This window comes from Scleropages formosus, chromosome 1 (genome assembly GCF_900964775.1).
Source record: "Scleropages formosus chromosome 1, fSclFor1.1, whole genome shotgun sequence".
Lineage (NCBI taxonomy): Eukaryota > Metazoa > Chordata > Actinopteri > Osteoglossiformes > Osteoglossidae > Scleropages > Scleropages formosus.
The window spans coordinates 38,481,558-38,508,739 of NC_041806.1; the positions used below are offsets into that span (position 1 = coordinate 38,481,558).

At 43.5% G+C, this 27,182-nt stretch overlaps 1 protein-coding gene and 1 non-coding gene across 5 annotated transcripts; one reads left to right on the forward strand and one right to left on the reverse strand.

The window, feature by feature from the left end:
• Positions 1–95: 95 nt before the first annotated feature.
• On the forward strand, positions 96–167 carry trnae-cuc (transfer RNA glutamic acid (anticodon CUC)). Its single transcript has one exon. It is a non-coding gene; the product is annotated as a tRNA-Glu (tRNA).
• Positions 168–11,566: 11,399 nt separating this feature from the next.
• Positions 11,567–26,868, reverse strand: LOC108929131 (PR domain zinc finger protein 1-like). Of its 4 annotated transcripts, none has more exons than XM_029258822.1 (7): positions 26,693–26,868; positions 20,090–20,331; positions 17,352–17,471; positions 15,170–15,416; positions 12,957–13,831; positions 12,649–12,777; positions 11,567–12,437 (listed from the first exon to the last, which is right to left on the reverse strand). In XM_029258822.1, exons 2-7 carry the CDS (start codon positions 20,315–20,317, stop codon positions 11,937–11,939), a joined length of 2,100 nt encoding a protein of 699 aa, XP_029114655.1. In that variant the 5' UTR covers positions 20,318–20,331; positions 26,693–26,868; the 3' UTR covers positions 11,567–11,936. The 4 variants fall into 4 exon arrangements, with proteins under 4 accessions (XP_029114655.1, XP_018599000.1, XP_018598998.1 ...); XM_018743484.2 differs by lacking the exon at positions 26,693–26,868 and adding an exon at positions 26,468–26,561; XM_018743482.2 differs by lacking the exon at positions 26,693–26,868 and adding an exon at positions 26,252–26,342.
• Between the last annotated feature and the right edge of the window lie 314 nt (positions 26,869–27,182).

Genomic DNA, 27,182 nt, shown 5'->3' on the forward strand with positions numbered 1-27,182 from the left:
GTGAAACAAAAACAAATTATAAACAATTTAGTTTCTCTTTAATTGACGTGCCATATGTAATATTATATAGCAATGGCAGTAGGTGTTTTTAAGCATCCCTGGTGGTCTAGTGGTTAGGATTCGGCGCTCTCACCGCCGCGGCCCGGGTTCGATTCCCGGTCAGGGAATTCAAGTTTTCTTTAAGAAATTATATTCTTATCAAAATGAATATTATTGAACCGTCCTACTGCACATTTCACTCTTCGGGATATCACAGGTTGCTTTTATTCTGATAACAAAATCGGACGGACTTCATAAAAATTATCTGTACATAATTAAAACAAAAATACAGTTTTGCTGTTTTCCTGCAATAGTCCACTAGGTGGCAGTATCGGCCTCTACATTCATTAACCACTTATCCATCCATCTATCATCGTTGGCCAGTAGGCGGCGTAGTGCTTAGGGTTATCGTTGCCATACAATCTGAAGGTTGTTGGTTGCTGGCTGCTTTTCAAATTACTCCAGTGAGGCTAACCTCCCGTATAAACAAAAGAATCACTGTGAGATGTACAGCTTTACTGCGTACACATGCCCATAAACATGACTTGAGATGCGTTGGAGAGATTCGACATTTAATGAGAATAACCTGACTTCTTCCTTAAAATTCCAAACTCTGTGGAAATTGCAGAGTACGTGTGAAAATCATTGGGAACAAAACCTCTGACAGAATCCTCCTGTCTGCAGTTCCCATGATGACCTTCTTCAATAGTATCGCTATTACAGTTCCCTCTGTAATAGTGAGTCACGATGCACATTTGTATTACCTCTAATACCCCAGTACACCCTACAGTCCAACCCCAAGGGTGATGTAGAGAATTATTCATTCGGCTATTTTAGCACGACTCCTCCCACTGCAGTTTTCAGGGTTTTCCTCATCATCATGTACCACCCTGGAGCCTCGCAGAGCTCCTTCGCTCAGGACCATTCCCACATGGATCATTGAGAACCTCGTGAAAAGTGTCGTAGCTTCTCTCCACTGAGCGCAGACCACATCTGGTCTCGTCTCTGGGTTGTATAGTATTGATCCTTGTTTGGGATGAAAGCTCAAGCATGTTACATGGTCACTTGTGCTACGGTGTGCCCTGGTGCCGAGTGTGGCACGGCTTCTAAGGGCGAGGGAGTGAAAGTTTGCTCTGTTCGCCTCATTTTGCCCTGCACAAACCGTAACTCTTTTAAGTTTCCATGAAGCTGAGCATTCTCACATTTACGCCACAAACCTCAGATTCTTCTCTGCTTTCACTCAGTCTCACTGTTGGACTTTCAGATCTATCACATTGTGCTTCAAGTTAATCTGTTTCAGTGACTCCCACCATGTGTCACTTTGTCTCAAGGTTAAGTTTTTTTTATTTATCATTTCAACGTTTCATCTCTGGAATACGTGGCAGGATGTTTCTAAAACTAGCGGATGGATTTGACTTTTAGCTGTTACAAAGAATACGCTGAAAGCACTTCTTTTAGTTTGTTATTATAATAAGTAAAGTTGATGATAATAAGTAAAGAGTTATTACAATAAGTTAAGTTGAAAGCTGGAGTTTGCATGCTTCCTCTGGGTGCTCTGGTTTCCTCTCACAGTCCAAAGACATGCTGTTCAGGTTCCCCCATGCTGTGTGAATGACAGAGAGAGTTTGTGTGTTCCACTGATGTATGGATGAATGACCCATTGTGAGTAGTGTATCTAGCAGTGTAAGTCACCTTGGTGAATAAGGTGTGTTGGCTGATGACACTACATAGTATCCATTGGAAGTCGCTTTGGAGAAAAGCATCTGCTAAATAAATGTAAATGTAAACGTAAATGTAAACATTGTATTGCCAGTCAGTGCCAATAAATGTGTGTATGTGACACCTGCAGGTTTACAGCGTCGCCGTGTAACTCTTTCCACGGACTCTGATAGCCTTGGTGGTACTTGCTGTGTTTCCTGTTAATTCCATTTTTTTGTGACTGGTGGCGCGTGGAGGGGATTGTTCTTGAAAATTGTACTGCAAATACGTGTTATAACTGAATTAGAAAGTGCATTTGGGATTTTAAAAATGTATTTAATTGAAAAAAAAATTCTCCCATCGCTCAGTATTGTGCCCAATTTGTCAAGAAAGGGATTTGATTTCTTTCGCATTTGCTTCTCCTTATGTCGTTTTAGTTTGAAACTGGAGGGGAAAGTGTCTAAAAGGATCATCTCACCCAAAAAATGCACTTCCTGCAATATCTTTTTTCATTTGCGCCACTTCATTTGACATCCAAATAAGTGGAATTAAAAGACTGGAAACAGTGAAACCTTCCACCCAGTCAGTGCACCACCGCTTTGCCTTCATTAGAGCAGCACTTTTTGTTACTAAAGAAAAACTTTTAATCCAAGTCTTTTGTACAAATTAAAAACAAAGCACTCTTTGCATATACCAGCATTTGATGCAGGCCTCCTTTCAAAAGTTAGAATACTGTATATTTTCTGTCTTATTAAAATCAAGTAAGATTTTAAATTGTCGTTTTCCGCTTCTTATTTTATTGTTTTCATTTAGATTGTTTGAGTACAAAATTTATGAATATTTCATATGAGTACCACTTTTATTCATGCAGTACTTCATTATGTATCTGACAACCTGTGAAATGAATCAGGCAGAAGTGTGACTCTTGCTGGTAGTGAGAGGTGATGAAATTCTTTTTTCTCATTTATTGGCCCAGTTACTGGAGTCAAGTGGCACGGCACCAAACAGGAGCAAAAACCGTACGGATCTGTTCCAAAGGTCTAAGTTCATTTTTTGAAAAGAAACACTTCTTTAATTGTTGTCTCCTTCCTTTGCTTAGGCCTGCTGTGTTTCACAACATGTTTCCTGCTGATGAGCTGATGAATTTCTGGTAAGTCAGACACACCCACTAACTGCCCAGGCTTGTGTTTCATGTGGTGTATGAGGTGGAGTGTCAAGTGGTTATTTGAGTGCTCGCAGTGGTGTCTCGTGCTGATTTTCTTCTTGCACTCGACAGCCAGCCTGCTTGTATGGACTGCAGGTATGGACCGCAGGCCTCCAAACTGATTCGTGGTCTATTATTCCATCCATTCACTATCAATGATTGACTCTACTAATGCAGGATCATGGTGGTGTGGAACCTATCCTGGAAGCATGGGGAATGAGGCACGACACATCTTGGATGGGACACCAGTCCATCCCAGGGAAATCACACACACTCATTCAGTCACACATGCACGCGGGCAATTTCGAGTCACCTGGAACACATATCTTTGGATTTTGGGAGGAAACCAGAGCACCTGGAGGAAACCAATGCAAACTCCACACAGACGGAGACACCCGCATCCAAACCCATAGCTCAGGCACTGAGAGACACCGGTGCTACCCGCTGTACCACGGTGCTGCCTTCCATAGTTGCCTTGATCTAAAATGGAAATTAATGGTACCCAAAAGGTTTGTCTGAAAAGGTTGTCAGACTATTACCAAATATACACCCTTTGATAACTTATATAATCTGTTTCATTTGCAATTACTACAGTGATAATATAATATAATATAATATAATATAATATAATCAGCTTTATTTGAAAAGTGTATAGTTAGAGAAACCGTAAAACTGTTGACAAACCCATTATTTTTTTCTCCTGCCATGCTCATAAGGGCTGAACTTTAAAAAAAGAATAATGTTTAATAGTTTGAGAGGAAATGTTACGTGACATTTAAACCACGTGAAGACCAATTAAATTGTTTCTGCTTTTCATTTTGACTGAATACACGTATAAATTCAATACATACATGTGTTTTCCAGAACCAGAAATCAATGTCAAGGGTTTCTGTCGGGATATTATTCCGATGTTTCGTTTTTAATGTGAGATAATATTGACAGTAATCTTTGTTAACAATGGTTAACTGGATACTTATAATGAGATAGTTTTTGTTGTTGTTTTGTGACAGAAAATTCCCCGCCGTGTCATTGTGAGAGTGCCGGCAGGGGACGGGACGCCCCCAGATCTGAAGTCGTGGGTGGAGTGGGAGGGGGGAGATGGAAGGGTTCGAGGAATGTATAGCAAGGCCCGGCCCTCTGACCATTTACAGGATTATGAGAGGAAACGGTTAAAGGTCCCGGGTGTCTGTTTCTTTGTTCCAGTTTCCATGAGTGCAGTCAGTCACATGACCTTTTCTATTTATGCTGGTAGTTATTGTCTATGCATATTTTCAGCCTGAGCTCTCGAGCACCGCCTCTCGGTCTGAAAAGTTCATCAGCAGTAATCCTTACGTAGTTATTAAAAAGAAACTCTGCCCCTGCGATCGCTAGTGTACGGGGCCGACGGCGAGAACGCATGCGCCAGGAGCTGTGTCATCACCGGTGCGTACAGAAACCTGGAGTAACGCCGCGTGTAACGGTAAAAGGACGTGTCACTCCAACTGCACTGTCGAAAGTGAGAATGAAGGCAGGTCTTGGGTTTGATTTGTGGGGGCGTGGCTTGTGAACGCAGTCCTTATCTGTGCGGACGGGATGGCGCGATATGAATCATACAGCTGCCTTCCCGTATCACGGAGCTCACCTGATACTGAAAACGAGATTCTGAAAGTCGTGCGCACGTTTTCCAGGACACCGTCCTTCTCTCTGTCCGTGTCAGAAATGTGGACGGGCGGACTGTGGCGCCTCGCCGGTCCGGTCCGGTCCGGTCCTGGGCCTCTCGCGGGCTTCTCCTGGGCGTGAGACGTGTCTAAAGCAGAAACTCACGATGAGGTGACCGGCAGGGCGGTCCACTGTTGCGGAGGCAATAATGTGTCAGTGCCTGTACGTTTCTGCAAGAAGGTGTGCGGTTCTGACTCACTTCTAGTTTCGCCGTGGTCAGGGTGTGTATACAGCTCTGTGTGTGTGTGTTTGTCATTCAGCTCTCCTGGATTTGCAAAGGTTGTGTTTTGTCGTATCGTGCCGAAAAAGCCCATGAAGTTAAGTGCTTCATCTGATTTCCGGGCAACGTATCTTCGCATTTCTACCTTTCCTCCACCACCGCAATTTATTAGAAAAGTCTGGCTTTGCATCTGTTCAATACACACCCGAATGAGCTCAGACCAGCTCCCTGAGGCAAACAGGAAATGCTGGGTGTCACCCCACTACTTTCTCTTCTACGTGCACAATTTTGGGCCTCTCTGACCTTTTTCGCCCTTTCTCTTTTCCCTTCCCTGCTCTGGTTCTGAAAATATTATTCCCTGAGAAAGAAGAGAGGTGTCGCACAAGGGAACGTGTTAACGGGGGTATTTCCTCAGGAATGCTGCTGAGAGTCACACGCACGCGCACAGGCCCTACGAGGGTGGGCAGCGGGCTCGTTCGGCCCAGGCCTCACTTCAACCGAGGGCGTATCGCGGTAAAATATACTGCGTGGAGCCGGAGTACCTTCAGCTAACACGCACGCATACACTAGCGAAGCTTGCGGGGAGCCAGAGCCTAACCCGGCAACGCAGGGCGTGAAGCTGGAAAGGGAGGGGACGCACCCAGGACGGGACGCCAGTCCATCGCAAGGCACCTCATGCGGGACTCAAACCCCAGACCCACCGGAGAGCAGGACCCAGTCAAGCTCACTGCGCCACTGCAACCACCCCCTTCAGCTAAAGTTAAAAAAAAAAAAAAATTAAACCGTCATGCATTCTTCACAAAAAGAAAAAAAAAAAAAAAGACATTCTTTGTAGTAAAATCTTTTTTTTTACCCATCTTCCCAAACAGTGCGGGGGGCCTCAAATGTGACACGGCCATCCGAGGTCTCGGAGGGTCTGTACAAGGGCGAGTGGTAGAAGGGACTACTGTCCTCCTCACAGAAGTCACTGAAGAACCTTTCGCATCCTGTTGTTCACCGGTTCTACTTACCCTTCGACTGAACTTTCACAGGAATGTCCTTTTTGCGCTTTGTGTATACGTGCTCAAGTCCCCTTTGTCCCGCACATCATAGCTTTAAATCTGACCGCACGTGCGTGTGTGTTTACAGTGTCGTGTATTGAGGGGTGAGGGTCTTTTTCGGCAGGGACGATATCAAGTGTTCAACGTTATTTTTGACTGTGTTTTTGAAAGGGTGAATTTAGTTGAGGATTACTCTGAATAGCACGTTCACTTGCAGAGCTTCCACTAGACATCGTGCCAGAATCCGTTGCATGTTATCCGTAACGGAGCTGATACAGATTCAGATACAAAACATCTTGGAATATCGGTTTTTGACACTCCACGAGGGAAACACAGATGCCAGCGGAACGGTCTCGGTTCCTGATATTTGCTTTCCTCCTACTTGAGTACCTGTATTATCGTGATCTGTGTTTATGAGCAATAGAATAATTTTTATTACGTTTCTAGTTTCGTGATCGATAGCCACTTATCCAGTCCAGGGTCATGGTAGTCGGGAGCCTGTTCTGGAAACGGAGCACAAGGCAGGGTATACCCTAGACAGGAAGCCCGTTCATCACATGATAAAAACATACTCATTCACTCTGACATACACGCGCTACAGGAAATTTAGAGTCACCAGTTAGTGTAACACGTTTCTTTGGACTGTGGGAGGCAACATGAGCATCCCTGCAGCTGTGAGGCACCACCCATTGCGCCACCCTACCGTCCTTCCTGGTTTCATAGCTCTTGAAAACACATGGAAGCCTAATGAGAAGATGCTGTGTAACTTTACACAGATATCAACAATGATGTGAACTTTATGCAAAGGTTATATGAATATTACTTTTCTCAGAAACGTATGTGTTGCCATTTAAATGGGATATTATCTTTACCGTATCTTTTATCCTTATATCTCCGGCACCTATTGAGTATTGACTTATTTCATATTTTTTGTGCTGGTAAATATCAATTCTTTGTTTTGATACTGGGGGTTGCGGTGGCGCAGTGGGTCGGACCGGGTCCTGCTCTCCGGTAGGTCTGGGGTTCGAACCCTGCTTGGGGTGCTTTGCGACAGAGTGGCGTCCCGTCCTGGGTGTGTCCCCTCCCCCTCCAGCCTTACGCCCTGTGTTGCCAGGTTAGGCTCTGGCTCCCTGTGACCCCAAATGGGACAAGCGGTTCAGAAAATGTGTGTGTTTCGATACTCTAAAGTAGTTTCTGAAATATTTTGGGAGGTCTAACTGTGCCGTCTAAAGTTTAGGAGCAACCCTCTCTCATTCGCGCTCACGTTGCATTGCGTCCCGTTACCGGATCCTGACCTGCCGAAATGCCCGATGTTGTGGATGGAGCCCAAAGTGCAGAGTTTGAAGGCCTGGGGGCAGATGGAGTTGAACGCAGGCTCATGAAGGCACTCGCTCTGCTTGGATGAAGCGAAATGGGCACGATGCAAAACCACCGCTGAACACAACACCCCAACTGGAGGAAGTCCACCCCCTCCGGCTACAGGGTAAACATTCTGCTATTCTAACCAGTGTGGTCCCACATGTGCCCACCGCACCGCAACTATGATACACAGACACACGCGTGCACACACAGACTATACCGCACCAGTCTCTGCTGTAGATTTTTTCATGTTGCAAAGCATATCCTTCAACATAAACATTGCGATCTGACATGGGAAGCATACATTCCGTATTTAATGATCTCCGGCCGTGTTCTAGAGAGCCAAAGTGAGAGAGAAAGGGAAATTTTGCATGTGACAATTACAAGTGAGAGAGTGCTCGGCCAGCAGTGGACTCTGTGCGGCACGATGTATAGGAGCCATAGAGGTATTATAACATAATGAGTCATGCATGTATGAGAATCCTCAGATTGATTCAGTTTTTATCATGTTTACCCTTTGCACTTTGCTGTGGTCAAGACCTTTACATATGAAACCTTGTTTTTCTTCATTAAAATTCTTTTTATGAGAATCAAACTGTCTATGTGTACCTGATTTTACTCTTGTGCTGTTTTTTTTTTTTTTCCAGACAGTGTATCTGTGAAGTTTTACTGTATGTGTGAATGCTCATCGCATTTTTTTACCATATATGACTGTACTACATGCTGTGTCATCAATATCAAGTAGACAGTTTCAGGGTTATATTTTAGCCATTGGTTAGACAGTGGAAAGCAGTTTTTCAGCTATGGATATACTTCTCACACACACACACACACACACACACACACACACACACACACACTTTCTGAACCGCTTGTCCCATACGGGGTCGCGGGGAGCCAGAGCCTACCCGGCAACACAGGGCGTAAGGCCGGAGGGAAGACACCCAGGACGGGACGCCAGTCCGTCGCAAGGCACCCCAAGCGGGACTCGAACCCCAGATCCACCAGAGAGCAGGACCCGGTCCAACCCACTGCACCACCGCACCCCCCCTTGGATATACTTCATTTGCATTAAATTTATACTGATGGCTATCGGTGTTTTTATTTGCTGAGGTTTTGATCACTTATTCAACTCCAAGTGAACCAGCTCAAACATTTACATCGGTTTATTTGCGAACGCTTTTCTCTAAAGCGATGTTCAAGTCAGAGTGAACAAAGTACACTGTACAGCAAAGAGCTTTATATAACGACGCACAGTTTGTTAGTCTGACATCACAGATTTTTTTACTGACGTGCATTACATGAGTAGCTGCCTATAGAATTAAGAGTCAGATAGGAAGTACAAAGATGTAACTTTGTAACTGCGTGATGCAAACATGTAGAGCTGTTAGGAAATCAGGAGAGAAGTGGGCCCAAAAGAAAGGAATCTTGAGATCCTTCTTGGACCCTGGCAGGGATTCAGCAGTTCTGAAGGACAGAGGGAGCTTATTGTGCCAAATTGGAGCTAAACTGACTAACGAACCTTTGATCTTAGACGCTTTGTGAGCGGGACCACCAAGTAGCCAGGTATGGAGGAGTGCAGTGTTCTTGCTGGGATGTAAGGAGCGATAGGGTCCTGCAGCTACTGTGTTGATGAACATTTCACCGTCTTGTGGGTCATGTCCAGAGTCTTGAAGTCCATTTCTGAAGACCAAACTGTGACTAGTTTATAGAAACATATTACTTTGCTGTTCAAAGTACTCATGCATTCTTTCTGCTCTGTGGGATCCTTTTGACTCATGACTACCGTTATGGTCATTTTTGTCTCTGTCTGCAGCGTTAAAGCCAAAAAGGGCCTCGTTATATGTTAATATAGTCATACATGTATTTCATAATGCCTGAAAGTTAATCTTTCCCCGTTCTTGCAAGAGATTTCTCCGTCTTGTTCGAGCGCTGACGTGATTGATCATCGCAAGCCAATACCGTGTCGGTGCGGATATTGGTATGGCGAATCGAAGCAGTCTGATTCCAAGGTTCAAATATGTTATAACGTTGCATGTTTACAGTACAAGCGTCTCTTGTTACACAGCTGCTAATTAACAAACAGCAAAAAGGAGCTCCCACAGCGCGGTGCTGTAACGGTATAGCGGCTCCTGTGGTGGGTGGGGGTTTCGCTCATCCTGCGGCCCACCCATAGGTTTCCTGCTTTGCGAGGACTAAGCACTACTTGACTGATCAGTGAAAAATCAACCTCTTCCTCAGCGTTTAAGCAAAAAAGAAACTTTATTCTCTCTCGTACCACGATAACCTGGTTTCCACCAAGCAACCCAGGAAGTAATGAAATTCTGATTAGGTCTGAGAGCCTCCTCTTCTGAAGGTCAGTTTCAACACCCCCTCTCTCAGGGCTGCTCAAAAACAAGCATGTAAAAGGCATAGAAGGAAAAAAGGCTGAAAAAAAAAAAAAAAAAAACGCTTTTATATTGAAAGCATAACGCGTGGGCTTGGCACTGAAAGAGGGTGTCAGTAAAGCACACAGAATGAAAAAGTAGAAGAAATAAAATCCAAACCACAGCTTGTTTTGCTTTTCTACTTCATTTCTTTTTTCAAAAAAAGATCAGACGGGGTTTTCTCTGTTGATTTGTTGCTTTCAGGCCCAACCAGGGGTGCACTGTTAAATTTCCCTCTTGGGGTGGTGAACATCTGCAGGGGCACCTACTGTATTTCAATATTTGCCTTTATTAACATGAGCTACATTACAATAGGCAGTATAATTCCTTAGGGAGGGGAATATCGCACTGCCGTGTCCTGTCCCGCCAAATGCCTCAGACGTGCTTTCGGTGCGCAGCCAATAATCATCAAGTGCAGTTAAAGCAGAGTTTGATAACGGCATAACTATTTGTACATGAATACTACAGCGAAGGGGATGCAGTGGCGCAGTGGGTTGGACCACAGTCCTGCTCTCCTGTGGGTCTGGGGTTCGAGTCCCGCTTGGGGTACCTTGTGACGGACTGGCGTCCCGTCCTGGGTGTGTCCCTTACGCCCTGTGTTGCCGGGTAGGCTCCGGTTCCCCGCGACCCTGTATGGGACAAGCGGTTCTGAAACTGTGTGTGTGTGTGTGTGTGTGTACTACGGAGAATAAATATTCTGTCAAAACAGATGCTTATTGTGCCACTACATTTACATTATTTATTTAGCAGACACTTTTCTCCAAAGCCACTTCCAATGAACTCTATGTAGTATCTAAGGGAAAAGGCTTTTAAGAAGCTCATTGCACAAACATGGTAATTTACTTTGAAGAATTAAAATGAACTAACGTTTTATATCACACATTTTATAGTGCGTCTGGTTACAGGTAAGTAATCCGGTGCCAAACACCCCTAATCAGATGACCTGACCAGGCCTGATCAAACCCCAGCCGACAGGCAGATAGCACTACCTTGAACCCATGGCTCACCTCTCCTGGCCCACAACCATGTAGATGCCCTCTTCACAGTCTCAGAAACAGCTTTGATGGCCTTCTTCCTACAACTAAATGTGGGTGGCATGGTGGCACAGCAAGCAGTGCTGCTGTCTCACAGCACCTGGGTGGTATGTGAGGACATGGGTGTGGTCCCTGCTCAGTCTCTATGGAGTTTCAATCTTCTCCCTGCGTCTGCGTGGGTTTCCTCTGGGTGCTCTGGTTTCCTCCCACAGTCCAAACACATGCTGTTCAGGTTCTCCCATAGTGTGTGAGAGAGAGAGAGTGTGTGTGTGTTCCACTGATGTATGGATGAGTGACCCGGTGTAAGTAGTGTATCCAGCAGTGCAAGTCACCTTGGTGAATAAGGTATGTGGGCTCCCAACACAACACAGAGTTCATTGGAAATTGCTTTGGAGAAAAACATCTGCTAAATAAGTAAATGTAAATGTGATAGTCCCTACACAGCAAATTTCCCTCAATACACATTCTCTCATTAGCCTCTTCCATTCCAGGTTTGAATCCCACCACCTGCTGTAGTACTCTTGATCAAGGTATTTAACCTAAATTGCGCCAGTAAAATTGACCTAGGTGCATCTATGTAAGCAACTTAATGTAGTAAGTCACCTCACAGAAAAAAATCAGCTAAATGAATGAACAAATTTAAAAAAAACTGCTGCATTGAAAATGAGATGCTATAAAAACAATGACAGTTTATTTTCAACTTCACTCAGATGTTGAAAGATCAATACTCAGATCAATACAGCTTCTTTTAGAAAAAAACACTGAGGTATATATTGTTTTAGAATGCACAAAATATCCTTTAAAGATATACAGTGATTGCACAATAACATGTAACAAAATTTCCCTGGTATTAGATTATACAACATATATTATATATTTCCAATATATAATATAATAATAATTAGAGTTGCATAATTGTACAAGAGTAATGTTATGAATGGGTACAAAATGAACGCAAAACACAAATCTCTTAGCCCTGAGAATGTGAGTCCCTGGCATAAAAGCCCAGGGTTTATTGCAGACAATAAAAGATCATCTGTGCATCCATAGCAGCAGGCACTCTGGTGGCACTAATAATAATAATAATACTACTGCTAATAATAATAATAATAATGGTAGTAGTAGTAGTAGTAGTAGTAGTAATAGTAGTAGTAGTTTTAAAAACTAGGAAACATTTCTTTGTTCCTTTAATTAGGGGCAAGTGAGGGATTCCATGGATTAAAGGGTTTCCTTTTTGACTTTGACTGGTATAGAGTTGCTTTGGTTCAGTTTGCTTGAAGAGATCTTTCCAGCAGTTTCGCAGAGGTTCTCACCAAGACCCATCTCTTTCCAAATGTGGCTGAGGATTTCCTTCTCCACCACACCTTCTGCGTACATGCTACTCATCTCCTCCAGGTGGTCGGCATCCTCGCTGAGGTCGAAGCGCTCAATGGCCTCGTTGATGCGGCCGAGCTCATCGGCGGACCGCTGGGGAGGAGTTGGCGCGGCTGGGCAGTAACCTTGCAGGTGAGCCTTGAGGCTGCACAGGTGGGTATAGGTGCGATGGCAGTACGGACACACCTTGGACCGATCGCGGGTGTGCAGCCGCTTGTGGAGTCTCAGGTGCACAAACTGAGTGAACCTGGCCGGGCACAGCTTGCACTGATAGGGCTTCTCTCCTGAATGTAGGCGCTGATGAGTCTTCAAGTTGCTAGTGCTGCTGAAGCGTTTTTGACACACCTGTGCATCACAGTGTTTTGGGGAGCAGATCAAAGATGAACGATTCTGCAACTGCTACAGATGACAATGACATACTGGCCCACTTACAAACAGTTCCGCAACCTTTTCGGACCTCGTTCGCGGTCACCGTGTATGGCTGAGTCAGCAACAGAAGCAAATGTTGCCATGAAGTTATTTAACATCACAACAACCAACTCATCGCTGCACTCACCTGGCATTTATGTGGTTTCTCGCCAGTGTGAACCAGGTAGTGTTTCTGCAGGTGGGCCAGCTGTGTGAAGCCTTTACTACAAGTCACACACTGGAAGGGCCGCTCTCCGCTGTGGACCCGCAGGTGTACCTGTTCGTGGGAGGAGGAGGGAACGATGGAGCTGAGGTCCACTTTTAAGAGGCACCGACCATGTCATCTTCAGCATTTCAAATGCCATGTTGATTCAGTCTCGCACATAATCTTAATGATCCGCTTTGTATGTCTGTGTGTTGAAAGTGAAATACAGATAAAAGAGAGTAAAGCCATACCTTTAAGTTGGAGAGTTGACCAAATGTCTTGTGGCAGTTGTTGCACTCATACTTTATTTTTCCATTCTGCTTTTGCAAAGGGTAGGGCAGCGTCTTGTGGCCCGTGGCATCGCTCTTTTTCTTGCTGTGGTCCACTGTGTTCTCACCGGCAGTGGCGGGAGGCGCCAGATCTGACGTGGACTCGGCAGGTGCAGATTGAACAGAGGTGGCTGCGCTCACTGTCGCGGAGGCACCGCTGGGAGCACTGGGGGCTGGTTTTTTCAGAGAGGAGAAGGCACTGGTAGGTGCTGGGAGCAAAATGTTCTTGCGACCGTTCGCAGGAGGGAGGGGGACAGACGGTAGCTGTAGGTTGCACGGCATGGGGTAAATGTAGGGTAAGATGCTGTTCAGCCCCACAAGGTAGTGATGTGTAAAGTGAGAGAAGTGCAGGTTGGAGTGCATGTGATTGGGCGGGGAACATGGGTTTGGTCGTACATTGCTGACATAGTGCTCCGATGACAGAGATGAGTCTGCACTGTGTTCCTGAAACGGAGAGGTGGAAGACAGGGAGAGACTTGGGCTGCTTTCAGGGCTACTAGCTGGGCTGAGACTGCCCATGGACTGACCAGAGGAGAGGGTCATGTGACTGGAGCAGTCCAGACCAAAGGCAGGCACGATCCTCAGGGGCTCCTGGTTGGGATTAGGGTGCAGGGGGTAGACTATGCGTGGGTAGAAGGGGTTGTTCAGATGCATCGAGAGGTTATCAAAGTACCAGGGGCTTATGGGGGGTCTACCAAGGTCCCGGTGGAGTCTTAAGGCATTGTACTCATTTTCTGCAGAAGTGGCACCGAACATGGGTTCCATAGACAGCTGCTTAGCTTCTCTCAGGCTTTGCTCTGCGGGAAATGCAAACAGCAAATTGGTCATTTCCGTGCTATTTGGAGCACTGTGGGTGTGTAGGAATACCACGCTGTTAATCAACCCCACAAAGCAATGCAGCACCAGCATGTCTTACTGCCCATGTGTGATGATTCAATCAGGAGCGGGATGCTCTGCCTGAATATACTTCCACAGCAGAGTCACAACTTACCTGAGGACTGGGAGACTCAAGTGGCACAGAAAACCAGAGAGGCCACATAAATGATGTTCCATAATGCTTATGGGATACATTACCGAAAGCTTGTGTTTATACAAAATGTTTAGGTGTGGGGGCTGATACAACTGCATAGGTTTCAATGGAAGGCGCTTTGGAGAAAAGTGTCTGCTAACTGAAGTAAAGTAAACGTAAATGTAAAATAATAGCACAAGCAGTATCAAAAGTGTGAGTACTTTCTGGAAACCAGTGTTTTTCACAAGGCATTTTGTTAACAAGTTTGATCACCTGTCATGTTCTCCCATCTCTTTGGCACCGGTTCCCAGAGATGTAGGACACCTGCGTGCTGGTTGTGTTGTGTTCCCTGTTCTGCCAAGTGTCCCCCATACAAGCATTGCCCAGGTTGCCCAAGCATACTCGCTTTTGAATGGCAAACGAGTGTGAAGAATGCATGGTAATGACTGTTAAATTTTTTTTTTTTTTAACTGTGCAAAAAGCACCAATATACACAATGCAGTTGTGGACAGACTGACAAGTGACAAAGCTTGCTTTTTCCAATCTTACACTCTCTATCACTAAGATGTGCGAGGGGGCATCTGGGGGCATCATAAGTCACCATGAGAAGGTATGCGTAAAATGAGTAAAAAGTAGTAAAGTAACTTAACGTGTTTAATTACGTTTAATAACTTTGTGATTAGCAGTTGTTGAAATATTGATAAACCTTTATGCAGCAACTTGATGTAAAGATGTAAAAATTTTAATGTTGAATAATTCTGTGTTTAGAACTGTAGAATAATGAAAAAAACTTTACACAGCTACTCATGCGATGTATACTGGTTCATATGGTGGAATGTGAAATTGACAGTACTTTCGAATCACGTGCCGCACCCAAATCTGTCCTTCTGTTGATGTAATGCAGTCATTGTATTTTTCTCTGAGATGTACGTCACATTGGAGAAAAGCATCTGCTGAATGAATAAATGTAACGTAAAGATGTCGACCGAGTAGCTCAGTTGCGATGTGCGTTCAGAAGCATTATTTACATGTGGAAATCCATTTTTACATCCCCCCCGCAAAAAAGGTGACCGTGCAGATAACTTGTTGGTCTAGTCCAGTCGAGTTAAATTGAGTCTGAACTTACTGAGCACATCAGGTTCTCCAGAGGATGGGTAATGCATGCGGTGGGCAAACTCTGAGCAGTACTGTACCAACAGCTCCTCCCGGGCTTGGATTGGCTTTATTGTGTAGAAATAGATGTTCATGCCATTTTGACAGGCTGCTAGGTTTTGCTTCTCCTGAGAAAAAGCTGGATTCACATAACGCATCCAGTTACTCCTGGTTACATCGAGCCCATCGACAAAATGGTGGAACTTTCCCTCTGAGTAAATCTGTAGTGAGAAAAAAAAACGCTAGAGCATTTATAAAACCATTCAAACAGACACACATACCAAATAAATAATGACAGAGACAGAAATAATAACTCTCATGGACCCACTGAACCACATGTAGGAAAAACAGCGAACATATTGACTTCAAGAATCAAGGATACCAATGTTCACACAGCAATGAAGACCAAACAATTAAACATTTAAAAATGAATAAACCTGAAGGAAACTTGAAGGTTTACAGTAAAAAAATGACTTTGGGCAAAAGAGGTTCTATTCTGGAGCTGCACTAAAGATTTTCACTCTTCTCTACATGTTATGTTGACGATGATGTGACAATAAAGCTTGATTTGATTTGATTTTGATTTGATTTCATAATCCATCCATACATAAATTGTCAACAACCGCATGTAATGAAAATTATATTTATTTAATTATATATTGTATAAGAATTACATGTTTAATATATTGGAATAAAACACCAAATGCAAATCTAATGTATAAATGAAAGCATGGAATAATACTATGATAATACAGTGATTTTAGTTGATTGGATGTTGAACCCTGTCTTGGGTAAAGACCATACGGAAAAGTTGCAATTTTTGTTTTCACTAGGAAAAAAAAAACTATTTTTTAATCAATTTTGATACACAACTTCCTGTAATAGGGGGAAGAGGGAAATGACTGCGGTGTCCTTAGAGAGACGGAAGACAGATAGGCATCTCTGCGGTGGCTTAGCAATGAGCATTTGAATGGAACAAAAGCATGGAAAGCTGTACAGGGTGTCAAGGGGCTTGCGGGCTGAGGCCACGGGGGTGTTTACTATAAAAACTGTCACTTCCAGGCATCACGCCACCAGAACTCGAGTGCGCACAGTCTACAATCTAACGTTACCTCGAAAGCCTTTTCCACCTTTACGTCTCACAAGACGAACTGCTCATTCTGCCTCTTAGGCTCAACCAGAAGCAATATTTCTTACACAAAAATGCTGAGAGCCCACTGAATTTACATAAATGTATTAAAACCGCAAGCAACTTTGAAAATTTGTGTCAGAATTTAAATCGAAAACCGGGAGCGAAGACCCTGTTGCTCGATGAATCGCGTTTGATTTCTTTCCGTATCTACATTTTGTTTCAGCAGACTAATATTCGTTGATGTTTCATTATTAATGCTATGTAGAACTGATAAAAATATGTATTTTAAATGGAATCGCTTCTTGCACGGAATTTTTAAAAATAGAAAATTGGAATGCCTGGCAGAACAATGTTTCAGCATCAAACAAATGGTGACCCACACAACGGCCTCTTTAGATAACAGTAAATTTCTCAATTTTGGTTGCACTTTCTGCACTGTTTTTGCACCTCAAAGCCACTTCCTCATTGAGTCAGTGCAAAACGTAGAGTCGAGCCTCTTTACTGGCACAGAGGACCGGTCTCCGCTGGCGCACCGGCTCTGTCGTCGCGTCGGTCCGCTGGCAGAGCTCGGAGTGCAGCTTTTTTTCCATTGATATCATTGCTTATTTAGCCACATTTGTCAAATGACTACTGCTTTGGAACAAAATCGCTTCCCTTTTCCTCCTTCCTGTGTTCTTTCATGAAAAACACACCTCTCGGACAGGAGCGCCTGCCGCACCCGTGCCGTTCACCGCTGACTCCAAAACCAAAAAGCAGAGGCTCGGCGATCCGGCCGCGCTCGCGCTCGTGCTCTCACTCAGTCACCCAGTCACTCAGTCACTCACAGGGGGAGCATTTACTCAGCAAATTCATGGCTCTCCTCCGACGGCAGAGCACGCCGGCTGCTTCTCTAGAACTGGCCTGTGGTGACATCACACAGGAAGACAAACCTTGGTGCAGCCCACTCACTACATCAATGGAACAGGACTTGTTTTTCACGCAAGAAAGAGAGCAGAAAGTACCCAAGCGGCCCATCGTTACTCACCCTCCAGAAGTATTTTGTGTTGGCGTCTTCGGGGACACTGTCTGTAGTATAGCTCTCACCCACCAGCGGGCCAAAGCGAGTGCCCTTTGGGATGTACTCCTTGCTTATCACCCCTATAATCTTAACGGAAAAGAAATGAATAGAAAAAAAATGTTCCGCAAAACACATCTTATTGCATGCGAAGACTGTTATACAAACTTTTTATTCAGACAAACCTCAAATCCCTATTATGCCCAGAAGGTGTGGGCAGCCAGCTGGCCTGGGACACCCAGGGATTTTTTTTTCTCCTTTTCCAGTCTTAGAAGTTGTTTCCTCTGCTGCCTTCTGGCTTATTTCCGATGTTTGTTTTGAACTGTGTGTCATTATTACTAATCGTATTTGTGGCATGCAATTGTCTATTTTTGCTATTTTATGCACACTGTGGCAAACATACCAGGAAAGAAGCTTTGCAAAAAATAAACACTTTGCTTATGCGCTCTACGTTTAACTGATCATTAGATTACTTCATTTAGCTGACGCTTTTCTCCAAAGCAACTTACAGCATTAAACTACTTACAATTATTTGCTCATTTATACAGCTGGGTTGGTTTTTTTTTTTTTTTTTTTTTTACTGGAGCAAATTAAGGCAAGTACCTTGCTCAAGGGTATTACAGCTGGAGGTGAGATGTAAACCTGCAACCTTTGGGTCCAAAGTCAGGAGCTCTAACCACTCTGACCCTTATAAATATTCAAAAAATTCAAAAAATTTTTAGCAGTGGTTAGTTGTAGTTGGTGGGCTGATGGTGAACTGCTCCTTTATCTGCTCTCCCAGTGGAAGAAAAGGAGGTCCTTCAAATTAATAAGAGACACTGGTGAAACAAGAGGCAGGCAGTACCTACTAACTGGTCCTAATTTAATACATTTCTAGGAAAAAATATTAAAAAATAAATATTGTAAATATAGCAGATATGCATTTAATCAGAGGACTAAAACAGTACTAAAATCAGTTCAAGAAAAGTTAAAGTGTGTAAGCAGAAATTATTCTTAATTATGACAGAGAGGAATAGAGAACTTTGAAACTTTATATGAATGCAAAAATCAAATACTAATTACATTGCATAAATGTAATGCAATGTCAGAACAAAGAAGCTCCTATTTTTTTCCTCAAGTCCAGAAAGGCCTCAGGCTATGTTTATGTTCATCTTGTTCTTCAACTACATTTTTATGTATACACACTGTGTGTTAAAACTCAGCCACTGTCACACGCTATACCGGTGGCAATATTTTTTCTCATAATGTTTACGCCAGGTTTCTACTTGTCAAGACTATTGCAAATCACTCATTTTAACGGGAAAGTTTTATTCTTGTCCCGCTGAGAGAAGTCGAGACGCAGCATTTTTAAAAATTGAGTGCAAAGAGAAAAACTTTTTGAATTAAAGGTCAGTTTGACAAGTACTACCTGCCTCTCATCTCACAAAGTGTCTCTTATTAACTTGAAGGACCTCCTTTTCTTCCTTTGGGAGGGCAAATAAAGGAGCAGTTTACCATCAACCCAACAGCTACAACTAACCACTCCTAACTTCCAGGAAGGCAAAACCACAGCGATGTTTTGGACCATTATGAAAAAACACACTGCATGCTCAGTAATTTAAACCCGTTTCAGGGGATAAATCGACATTTTTTGTTTCTTTGAGACAAAAGGCTTCCAGGTATGTGGGAGTGCTTTCCCGAGCGTCTGCCTGGGGATTAGGTCATTTTACCTAATCTCCTGAAAGCCACATTAGAGTGGATGTGTTCTAGGCCTGGCAAAGCACCATCTTTCTCATGTGTTCAAACACGCTGCAGTCGGCTGAGGAAGTCCCCCTAATTTGCTCAAATATCGGCAGGCATCTTAAAATTTGTTTTTGTATTTCAGCATCACTTTTTACTTGTAAGAACATAAACAAAGGTTTACGATGACTTCAAAATAATCCACAGGATTGCTTTCATTAGCAGTGCTGAAGTTGCTCCAGCTGACGTTTCTCCCGTTTTCATGACATTAAAATGTATAGATGCAATTTTCTCCAATACTCAAGCAGCAACTGCGATAACCGAGCTTATCAAACAGGAACAAAACTTCCAGTTGTTTCCGGTGTCAAACTTTAATACGTGTGACACCAAGCCATTTTCATAATTGATATTCTTTTCTCTTTTCTTTTCTTTTTTTTTCATGTGGCAGTCAACTGGGGTAACATTTAAATTAGAAGAACATGTTCTAACCATTTCCTCCAGCTTGGAGTGAGAGTTGCGGAGACAAAAGCGAACTGAGCGACACAGATGTGGATGCACAACAACTAGAAGCAGACGCAGACATGCACAAAGAGGCACGCCGATACAGACATGGAAACACGAAGAGGACTCGTACATAGACACAGACGCACCGACGGAATAAATGCTAAGAGACGTGCTGTAGTTTCATCATCTGGTTAAACAATGACAGCATAGATCAAACAGATTGATTCTGAACCCTTTGAAGGCAGTGAGGATCGTGTAAATGTTATCAGCGCTCTGATCACATTCTTCACACCCCAAGACCGCTTGGTATTATTGTCAGTGCATTCACTCAAATTCAACATATTATTGAATCATTTGTCTACCCTCCCACTGACAAACTGATGACTAAGGAGCGATGGATGACTGGTTCAGCGTAGCGCTCGAGCACGGCCTTTTCATGTTCAGTTTCTACCGCAGTTGTTCCCAAGTTGGCATTCGTGGCCTACCTCTGTGGAGTTTGAACGGTGCTTGAAGAGTAGGTTTCGTGGCAAGGAGGCCTCTGCCAGGGTCAAGTCTGCATTTTCTGCATTCCTATTCGATGACTGGTCCTTAACAATGTAGATACACTTCTGCTCAAACTCGGACTCGCTCCATTTGGTCATGTCTTCATCCTGGAGGTCCATCGCTGCTGTGTTGTGTTTAGGTGTACCAGGGTTGCGCTCAGACGTTAACATGGCTGAGAGGCAATCTGGGACAAAAAAAAAAAAAATGTGTGAGAAGGTGTTTCCTCTGAGGAAAAAAATGGTCAAATTCATATCACTGGAACTAAGAAGAAGGTACGGGGGCATACGTTCACACTTGCACATCTACAAAAGATCCACAAATGTGTTGACGTATACACAAGAATAAATACTAGTATTGCTTGAGCACTGGTATTTCCTATGCTATACAGATGTGAAAGTTGGACTTTAAAAGACAACAGCAAAACACCTCCTTGCAGCTGTGATTCTTGAATAAATTTAAGGATACCATGGACAACCAGGAAAACTAACAGATGGATAATGGATAAAATCAAGTCAAAACTGTCATCAGAAGCACAAATGATGAGACTGAGGTTATCATACTTTGAACAGGTAAGGTGAAGATTGGATTCTCTTAGATTCTCTCAGAAAGACTAGGGAAGGTGCTCAGGAAAGGTGAAGGAAAAAGAAGAGGAGAAAGAGCAATGAGATTAATGGATTCTATAACAGCAACAATGTGGACACATCCATCTCGTTTCAACACTAATAACACAAGTCGAAAGACAGAAGTGTGTGGAAGGGCACCATTCATGTGGTTCAGGTCATTAATTAATGTACCTGAATGGTTACATACGGTAATTTGCATTAGAATCACCTTTAACTAATAGTACCTTGAAGTATGATTCTCAAGCACAAAAACACCATCACAACTGAGATTTGCAGCCAGCTCAGAACTATTTCTTAAATGTTCTTAAGGGCATAAAAGTTGAACAAGCACGCATCTGAAATATACAGAAATGCGAGGGAATATTTCAATAAAAAGCAAAGGAACTAAAGTGAATGAGAAAACTAGTGTCTGATTTCAATCTCCTTGTTCCTGTCTGTGGTGGAGGGCTAAAACATTTGATCCTTGATCCAAAAACTTCTATATAGACTTCCTTGCTAATAGGCAGCATTTACTCTCTCATGGCCCTTTTACTATGTGGAATGGGAGCCAAACAGGAGAAGGAAAAGGAAGGAAGACGTCTCCATGAAGCTAAAACAGAGGCGGCAAGATGAGGGAGGGGGCTTAGTGAGGTGACTGTCCCACGGAGGGGTGAACGGGGATAGACTAGGGTGTGGAACTTTCCCACCTTCTGCCAGGGTATAAACAAGCAACAAACAAGTGCCTACATCCCGATCCCACCCCGAAACGGGACCCGGGGTTGCAGCAGAGGCTCCAGTCAGGAGGGACCACCAGCTTTCTCAAGGAAGTCTGAACTGCCAAGGACCCAAAGATACTTCCTCCACAGCAGACTCAGACTTGGTACCCATCCTGAACCCGGCCCACTGGGGCATAATGCACAGCATCGAGGAACAGACAAACATCTCACACTGCTCTGAGGTCCAGCAGAAGTAGAGTACTTTCTTCAGCGCTCCATACCTCATTCTCTCCCATCTCCCACAGATAAGAAGCCCTCTGCTAAAGAGATCATAACCAGCTGACAAAGGCAGGTTACTGTTTCTCAGGCTGCACTGCCACTGGCAATACATTTGTGAGGTTGAATTAAAAAGCCCAGTATTCTCCCAGTAAATACAGCATATCTGCTATAATAAACTCGGTGCAATGTAACAATACAGACACTCTTGTAAATTAAAAGAATTCAGATGATTTTAATATATTAATATTTACATATTTTGGTTTTTCTACATATATACATATATAAAGACCAAAACATTTAAATATTAATATATTAAAATCATTTTTATATGTGTACATATATATTTTTATATATATGTACATATATAAAAACAGCTATATATATAGCTGTTTTTATAAAATACTCCTGCATCTGCCTAAATGCCAAACACTTTTGAAAGCTGGGCCACAGCTGTCCGAGAGTGTGAAACTAATAATGAAACTCTGCTAGACGGTCAAGACGAGAGAGGGACAGAGTCATTGCAAAAAAAGGAAAACAAAAAGCCACACATGTGGGTTTTAAATGGCAAGCAGAAGTCCCTTAAAAGCCCATTCAAAACTCTCAAAACATAAAATGTAATAAAAGCATGGTGAAGAAAAACAACAACTTGAACCATGTGAAATGCAATCATGGGGAACACAAAGCAACAAGTAATCCATTGATCCAGGACGTGGAAGTAAAAGTCAATGAGCTTCTCTCAGACAGTAATGAAGATGGAAGTGTGGTACTTACTGGGAGACCCTGGGATGGATCTCACATCCAGCTCCAAGGGGGTTAGATGTGTTATCTCTCCTTCTCCTATCTACCTCTGTTGCGCTGTCTATTTCTCACCTCTCGATGCCAGTGTGCGCGTGAATCTAGCAAACCGAGTGACTAATTACGTGAAAGTACACCCTCATCATGAGGCCGCGCCCCCTCTCCTCCCTCCGCCCACCTGTGCCTCCCACTTCACTGACTCCTCCTTCACTGTACCCCTGTGTGTCTCCCACATGAGAACAGCACTATCACACACAGCTCTGACTAACTCATGCTCCTCTCCGGGACATACTCTCAACAAAAAAAAAAAAAAAACCATTGACTGCTGGGGGTGATGAGTGAGAAAGCTTTCTTCTACCCAATCCCATACATTTCTTCATCGAGCTGAAACTTTTTTCTAAAGTGACTTACAATGTTAATCTACTTACAATTATTTACCCCTTCGCAGAGCTGGGTAATTTTCCTGGATCAATTTAGGGTAAGTACCTTGGTCAAGGGTGCTAGAGCTGGAATATGAACCTGTGACCTTTGGGTCGAGAGGCTGCAACACTAACCACTACACAACCAGCTGTCCCTGTAGATTTGTATTTATGCATTTATCAGGTGCTTTTCTCCAAAGGAACATACAACTCAGAGTAAAATATAGTTTAATTTTTACTAGTGAGAGTGGTATTAATTCTGTGTGAGTGCGGCAGATAATCTACAAATACATGAATAGTCAACACGTATGAATGGATAACTATCAAATTACTACACACAGTTACAGACATGGTATTAACAGGGATTTAACAATGTAGTATATACGGGGGGACCAAAATTTGACACTAGGCACCAAGGGACCAAAATGTTGGCAGTAGTATTAAATACACACACACACACACACACACACACACACACACATTGCCTGAAGCCGCTTGTCCCAAGCAGGGCCACGGCAAGCCAGAGTCTAACCCGGCAATGCAGGGCGCAGGGCTGGGGGGGGTCACCCAGGGCGGGACGCCAGTCCATCACAGGGCACCCCGAACAGCACTCGAACCCCAGGCCCTCTGGAGAGCAGGACCTGGTCAAGCCCGCTGTGCTTCCCCCCCCCCCCCCCCCCACATATGGATAGTAATAAATATTTTAATTCTATTATTGAAGTATTTTTTACTTTGTAATTTCTGTCATCTGCTAGCTATTCTTCCTCTTTGATGGTTTCAAGTTGCTGAGGATGATTATAAAAAAAACAATCACTGTAAGGGAGCGAAGACATGGGGGGGGGGGGGGGGGAGCTGGGGGCAATGAGTGAGAAAGCTTTCTTCTACCCACTCTCCACTCATCCCTGACAGATCTGTGACCACATCACTCAGAGCACAGCCTCTCAGCCCTCAAGGCCACTTCCTGGAAGCATGCAGAGATCCCAGAAGGTGTGCTCATCCAAATCTCTCATTCTGTTGATGTAATGCACTTTCCCTATTTTTCTCTGAATTGCACGTCGCTTTGGACAAAAAAGGTGCCTGCTAAGTGAAAACATGCAAATGTAAATGACTGGGATGCAGTCCTTATGTAGAGCTCAGACTCATTATTAGATTTTTGTTTAAGAAAACTGAGCAAATACTCAATATACAAAAACAGGTCTGTGCTATATTCATAGTATATCACATGCATGTATTCTAGCACACTAAGTCACAGCGCCTTGGTAATGTGGAAGGATGTGGGTTCGATCCCTGCTCAGACTATGTGGAGTTTGCATGTTCTCTTCATGTCCGAGTGAATTTCCTCCGGGTGCTCCGGTTTCCTCCCACAGTTCAAAGACATGCTGTTCAGGTGGATTGGTGACAGCTAAAATCACCCATAGTGTGTGATTAACAGCGAGAGAGTGCGTTTCACACATATATGGATGAGCGACCCATTGCAAGTAGTGTATCTAGCAGTGTAAGTCACCTTGAATGAATAAAGTGTATGAGCTCATAACACTACATAGTGTTCACTGGAAGTTGCTTTGGGGCAAAGTGTCTGCTAAATGAAGTAACTGAAACATAAAACATAAGACTCAAAGCAAAACACACTAACCATCTGCAGTGTTTTCTGAGAATGTGTATTGTGGGTTTCGTAGTTAAGTAGCTGCGACTACTTGTGACCAGAGGGATACAAGCTTGAAGTTCTAATAATGTTTTGCTTCAGTGAAAATCCTGCCCAGCATCTTTAGAAATGCAAAAGCCGTTTTTGATTCCATTCCCTCCGGAAAGCATACCAATTGGCAATGAAGTTGCAGCCAAAGATTATATTGCTTATTTCATTGTTTGTTTTTAATTACTGGGGAAGCAGGTAGCATAGCTGCATTCAAAGACTTAGGTCTGAACTTCTCATCTGTTGCAATACACTTGAGCATTGAACCTTAAACTGCCCCACAACTGCAAAAATGTACCCAGCTGTATAAATGAGTAAATCACTTTAAGCAGCTCAGTATTGTGAGAAATGTGCCAGTTAAATAAATGTAAAGATGTTATTTTGCAGGTAAGCTGTAAACTTTACTCCAGGCCTCTAAACATTTTTACAAGTTAAATAAGTAGCTGGGATCTTTAATGAAGCAAATATGGGTGAGTGGTGACCTTTCCTTCTTTTCTTAATGGTACAGTACCAGTAATGGAAGTGTGCCCAGGTACCCAAGTATTGGATTTACTGCAAATTAGAAAGACCTTTGCAGTAAAACAGTGATTAGAAAACTTAACTGCATTTAACACTTTTCATCTTGTATTGTTGTCTCCGAGATAGCGGGAGGCTGTTCCACTGTGAGTATAGTTTATCTGTTTAAAATGTTCTGATTGAATTATTTGCGTTTGCATTACATTCACACTCACAGCGAGACACACAAAACGAAAATGCTGGCTTCAGGTCATGAAAACATCTGCCCTTGGGTTTGTGCTTTCCATTACCACCTATCTAACAAACATCACATTTTTTGCCCTGTACCATCAAAACTTCCATGATGTTGAAGTCTTTCGTTTTCGGTTACCTTCTATATTTACCAAAAAAAAAGGTTGCGAGATATGAAAAAGCTGCAAATAATGAGATAATGGAATACACACTTTCCTTTTGCAGTCGCTTGACAACAGCAACCTGTGGAGCTCACACATGCATGAGATGAAGAGTGAAGATGTGGAGGAACAAAAAGATCAGATGTGCTGAAGCCCATCTTAGTGACACAGTTATGAAATGATTGCAAAGGTGATGTAACTTAAATAGCTTTACACTTAATAATAATAATAATAATAATAATAATAATAATAGCGGTAAGTGAAAGGACACAGTTACCAGTTAAAGGTCAGACTCTTTTTTCTACTTTCTAAAACAGTTTCTTATCCTTTTCTAGACCAAAGTCTTCCCAAGGAGAGCTCCAAGAAAAATGTTTCAGTTAAGTGTTGTTTTTTTGCACTAAAACCTGATGTTCTTAGTGCAAAAATGTGTTATTAAAAGAAATAGCGTAGTCATTTTTTAGTTGTGATTTTTTTTTTTAGATCTTCACTATTCTTTAGTTAGTGTTGTTTTCGGAGCGAGCCCTAACGGAACCCCGGGGGGTCCACGGACTCCAGGTAAAAAACCCAACTCCGGGGCCGTTTTACACGCGTGACGAAAAGGAGTGATTTGTTTCTTCCAGCCTGAGAATCTGAACGAATGAAGAAGTTTAATCCCTTCCTTGCTAAAATGATTATTAAGGGAAATACCTACTTACGGCACATCAACTTGATGATCAAGCCAGGACTCCTTGAGAACTCCGTCCCTCCGCCAATTTCAAACGATCACATAAAAATATGTCCACACACACAGACGGCGTTGGCATCGAGACTTTTTTTCCAGCTCTCAGCGCTTTCCATATAAAACAACTGCAACCGAAGAAAAAATATATGCCGACATGCATAGTAAAAAAGGCGGTAAGACAGAAACGTACCTAGTTGGGTGTGTTTTTGGGATCTTCATGTGCCGCCGAGTTTGCGGACAACATGAAACGTGAGACATGAAACACGCACGAGATTCACTGAAACAAACATCAAGTGGCGAAATGCAGTTCGTTCGTGTGAACTCAACTTCCTCGGGAGCGACGCCGACCGCAGCCGCGAAGCGCTGTCCCGGCCGGCGGGGCACGTGAGACCCCGGCCCGGCGCTCCTACCTCACCTGTCCGCTGCCGTGCGCTCCAGCGGCGCTCCCGTCCCGCGCTCTGTCTCGCGCTCTCTCTCTCTCGCTCTCTCGTCTGTGTCTCGCGCTGCGTGCGTCCCGCGCTGTGCTCTATCTCGCGCTGTGTCCCCCTCGGAGTCCCCCGCCGCGGTCGGGCTCTGCGCTCCTCTGCGCTCCTGTCGCCGGGCTCTATTCACTTAGAGCAGTTTCACACGTGCCTTTACAATACAGACCGCCCGCCCCTCTCGAACCCCGTCCCTCCAACCGCCCAGGCCGAGCACACAGAAAACAGTAATCACGACTCTGTGTACTTTATTAGTGTTATCACCTGACTTTGATTTAAGCAATTCACAAAGCTAAAATCATTATGATAATCAAATCATATCACAGCATTCACGTTACAAAGAAACATGGCACAAAAAAACAGCGCTAGAATTAATAAACAGCGTTAAACTTAATTTTCATACTTACACCAGACTACTCTACTGTG

Bases quoted from the DNA above. Each gene is read 5' to 3' on its own strand.
- LOC108929131 (XM_018743482.2), bottom strand. The intron at 15,417-17,351 runs GTGAGTAACGAT...TTCTCACTACAG, and splicing joins ACACAAAATACTTCTGGAGG to ATTTACTCAGAGGGAAAGTT. The intron at 12,438-12,648 runs GTGAGTGCAGCG...TGTGATGCACAG, and splicing joins AGAAACCACATAAATGCCAG to GTGTGTCAAAAACGCTTCAG.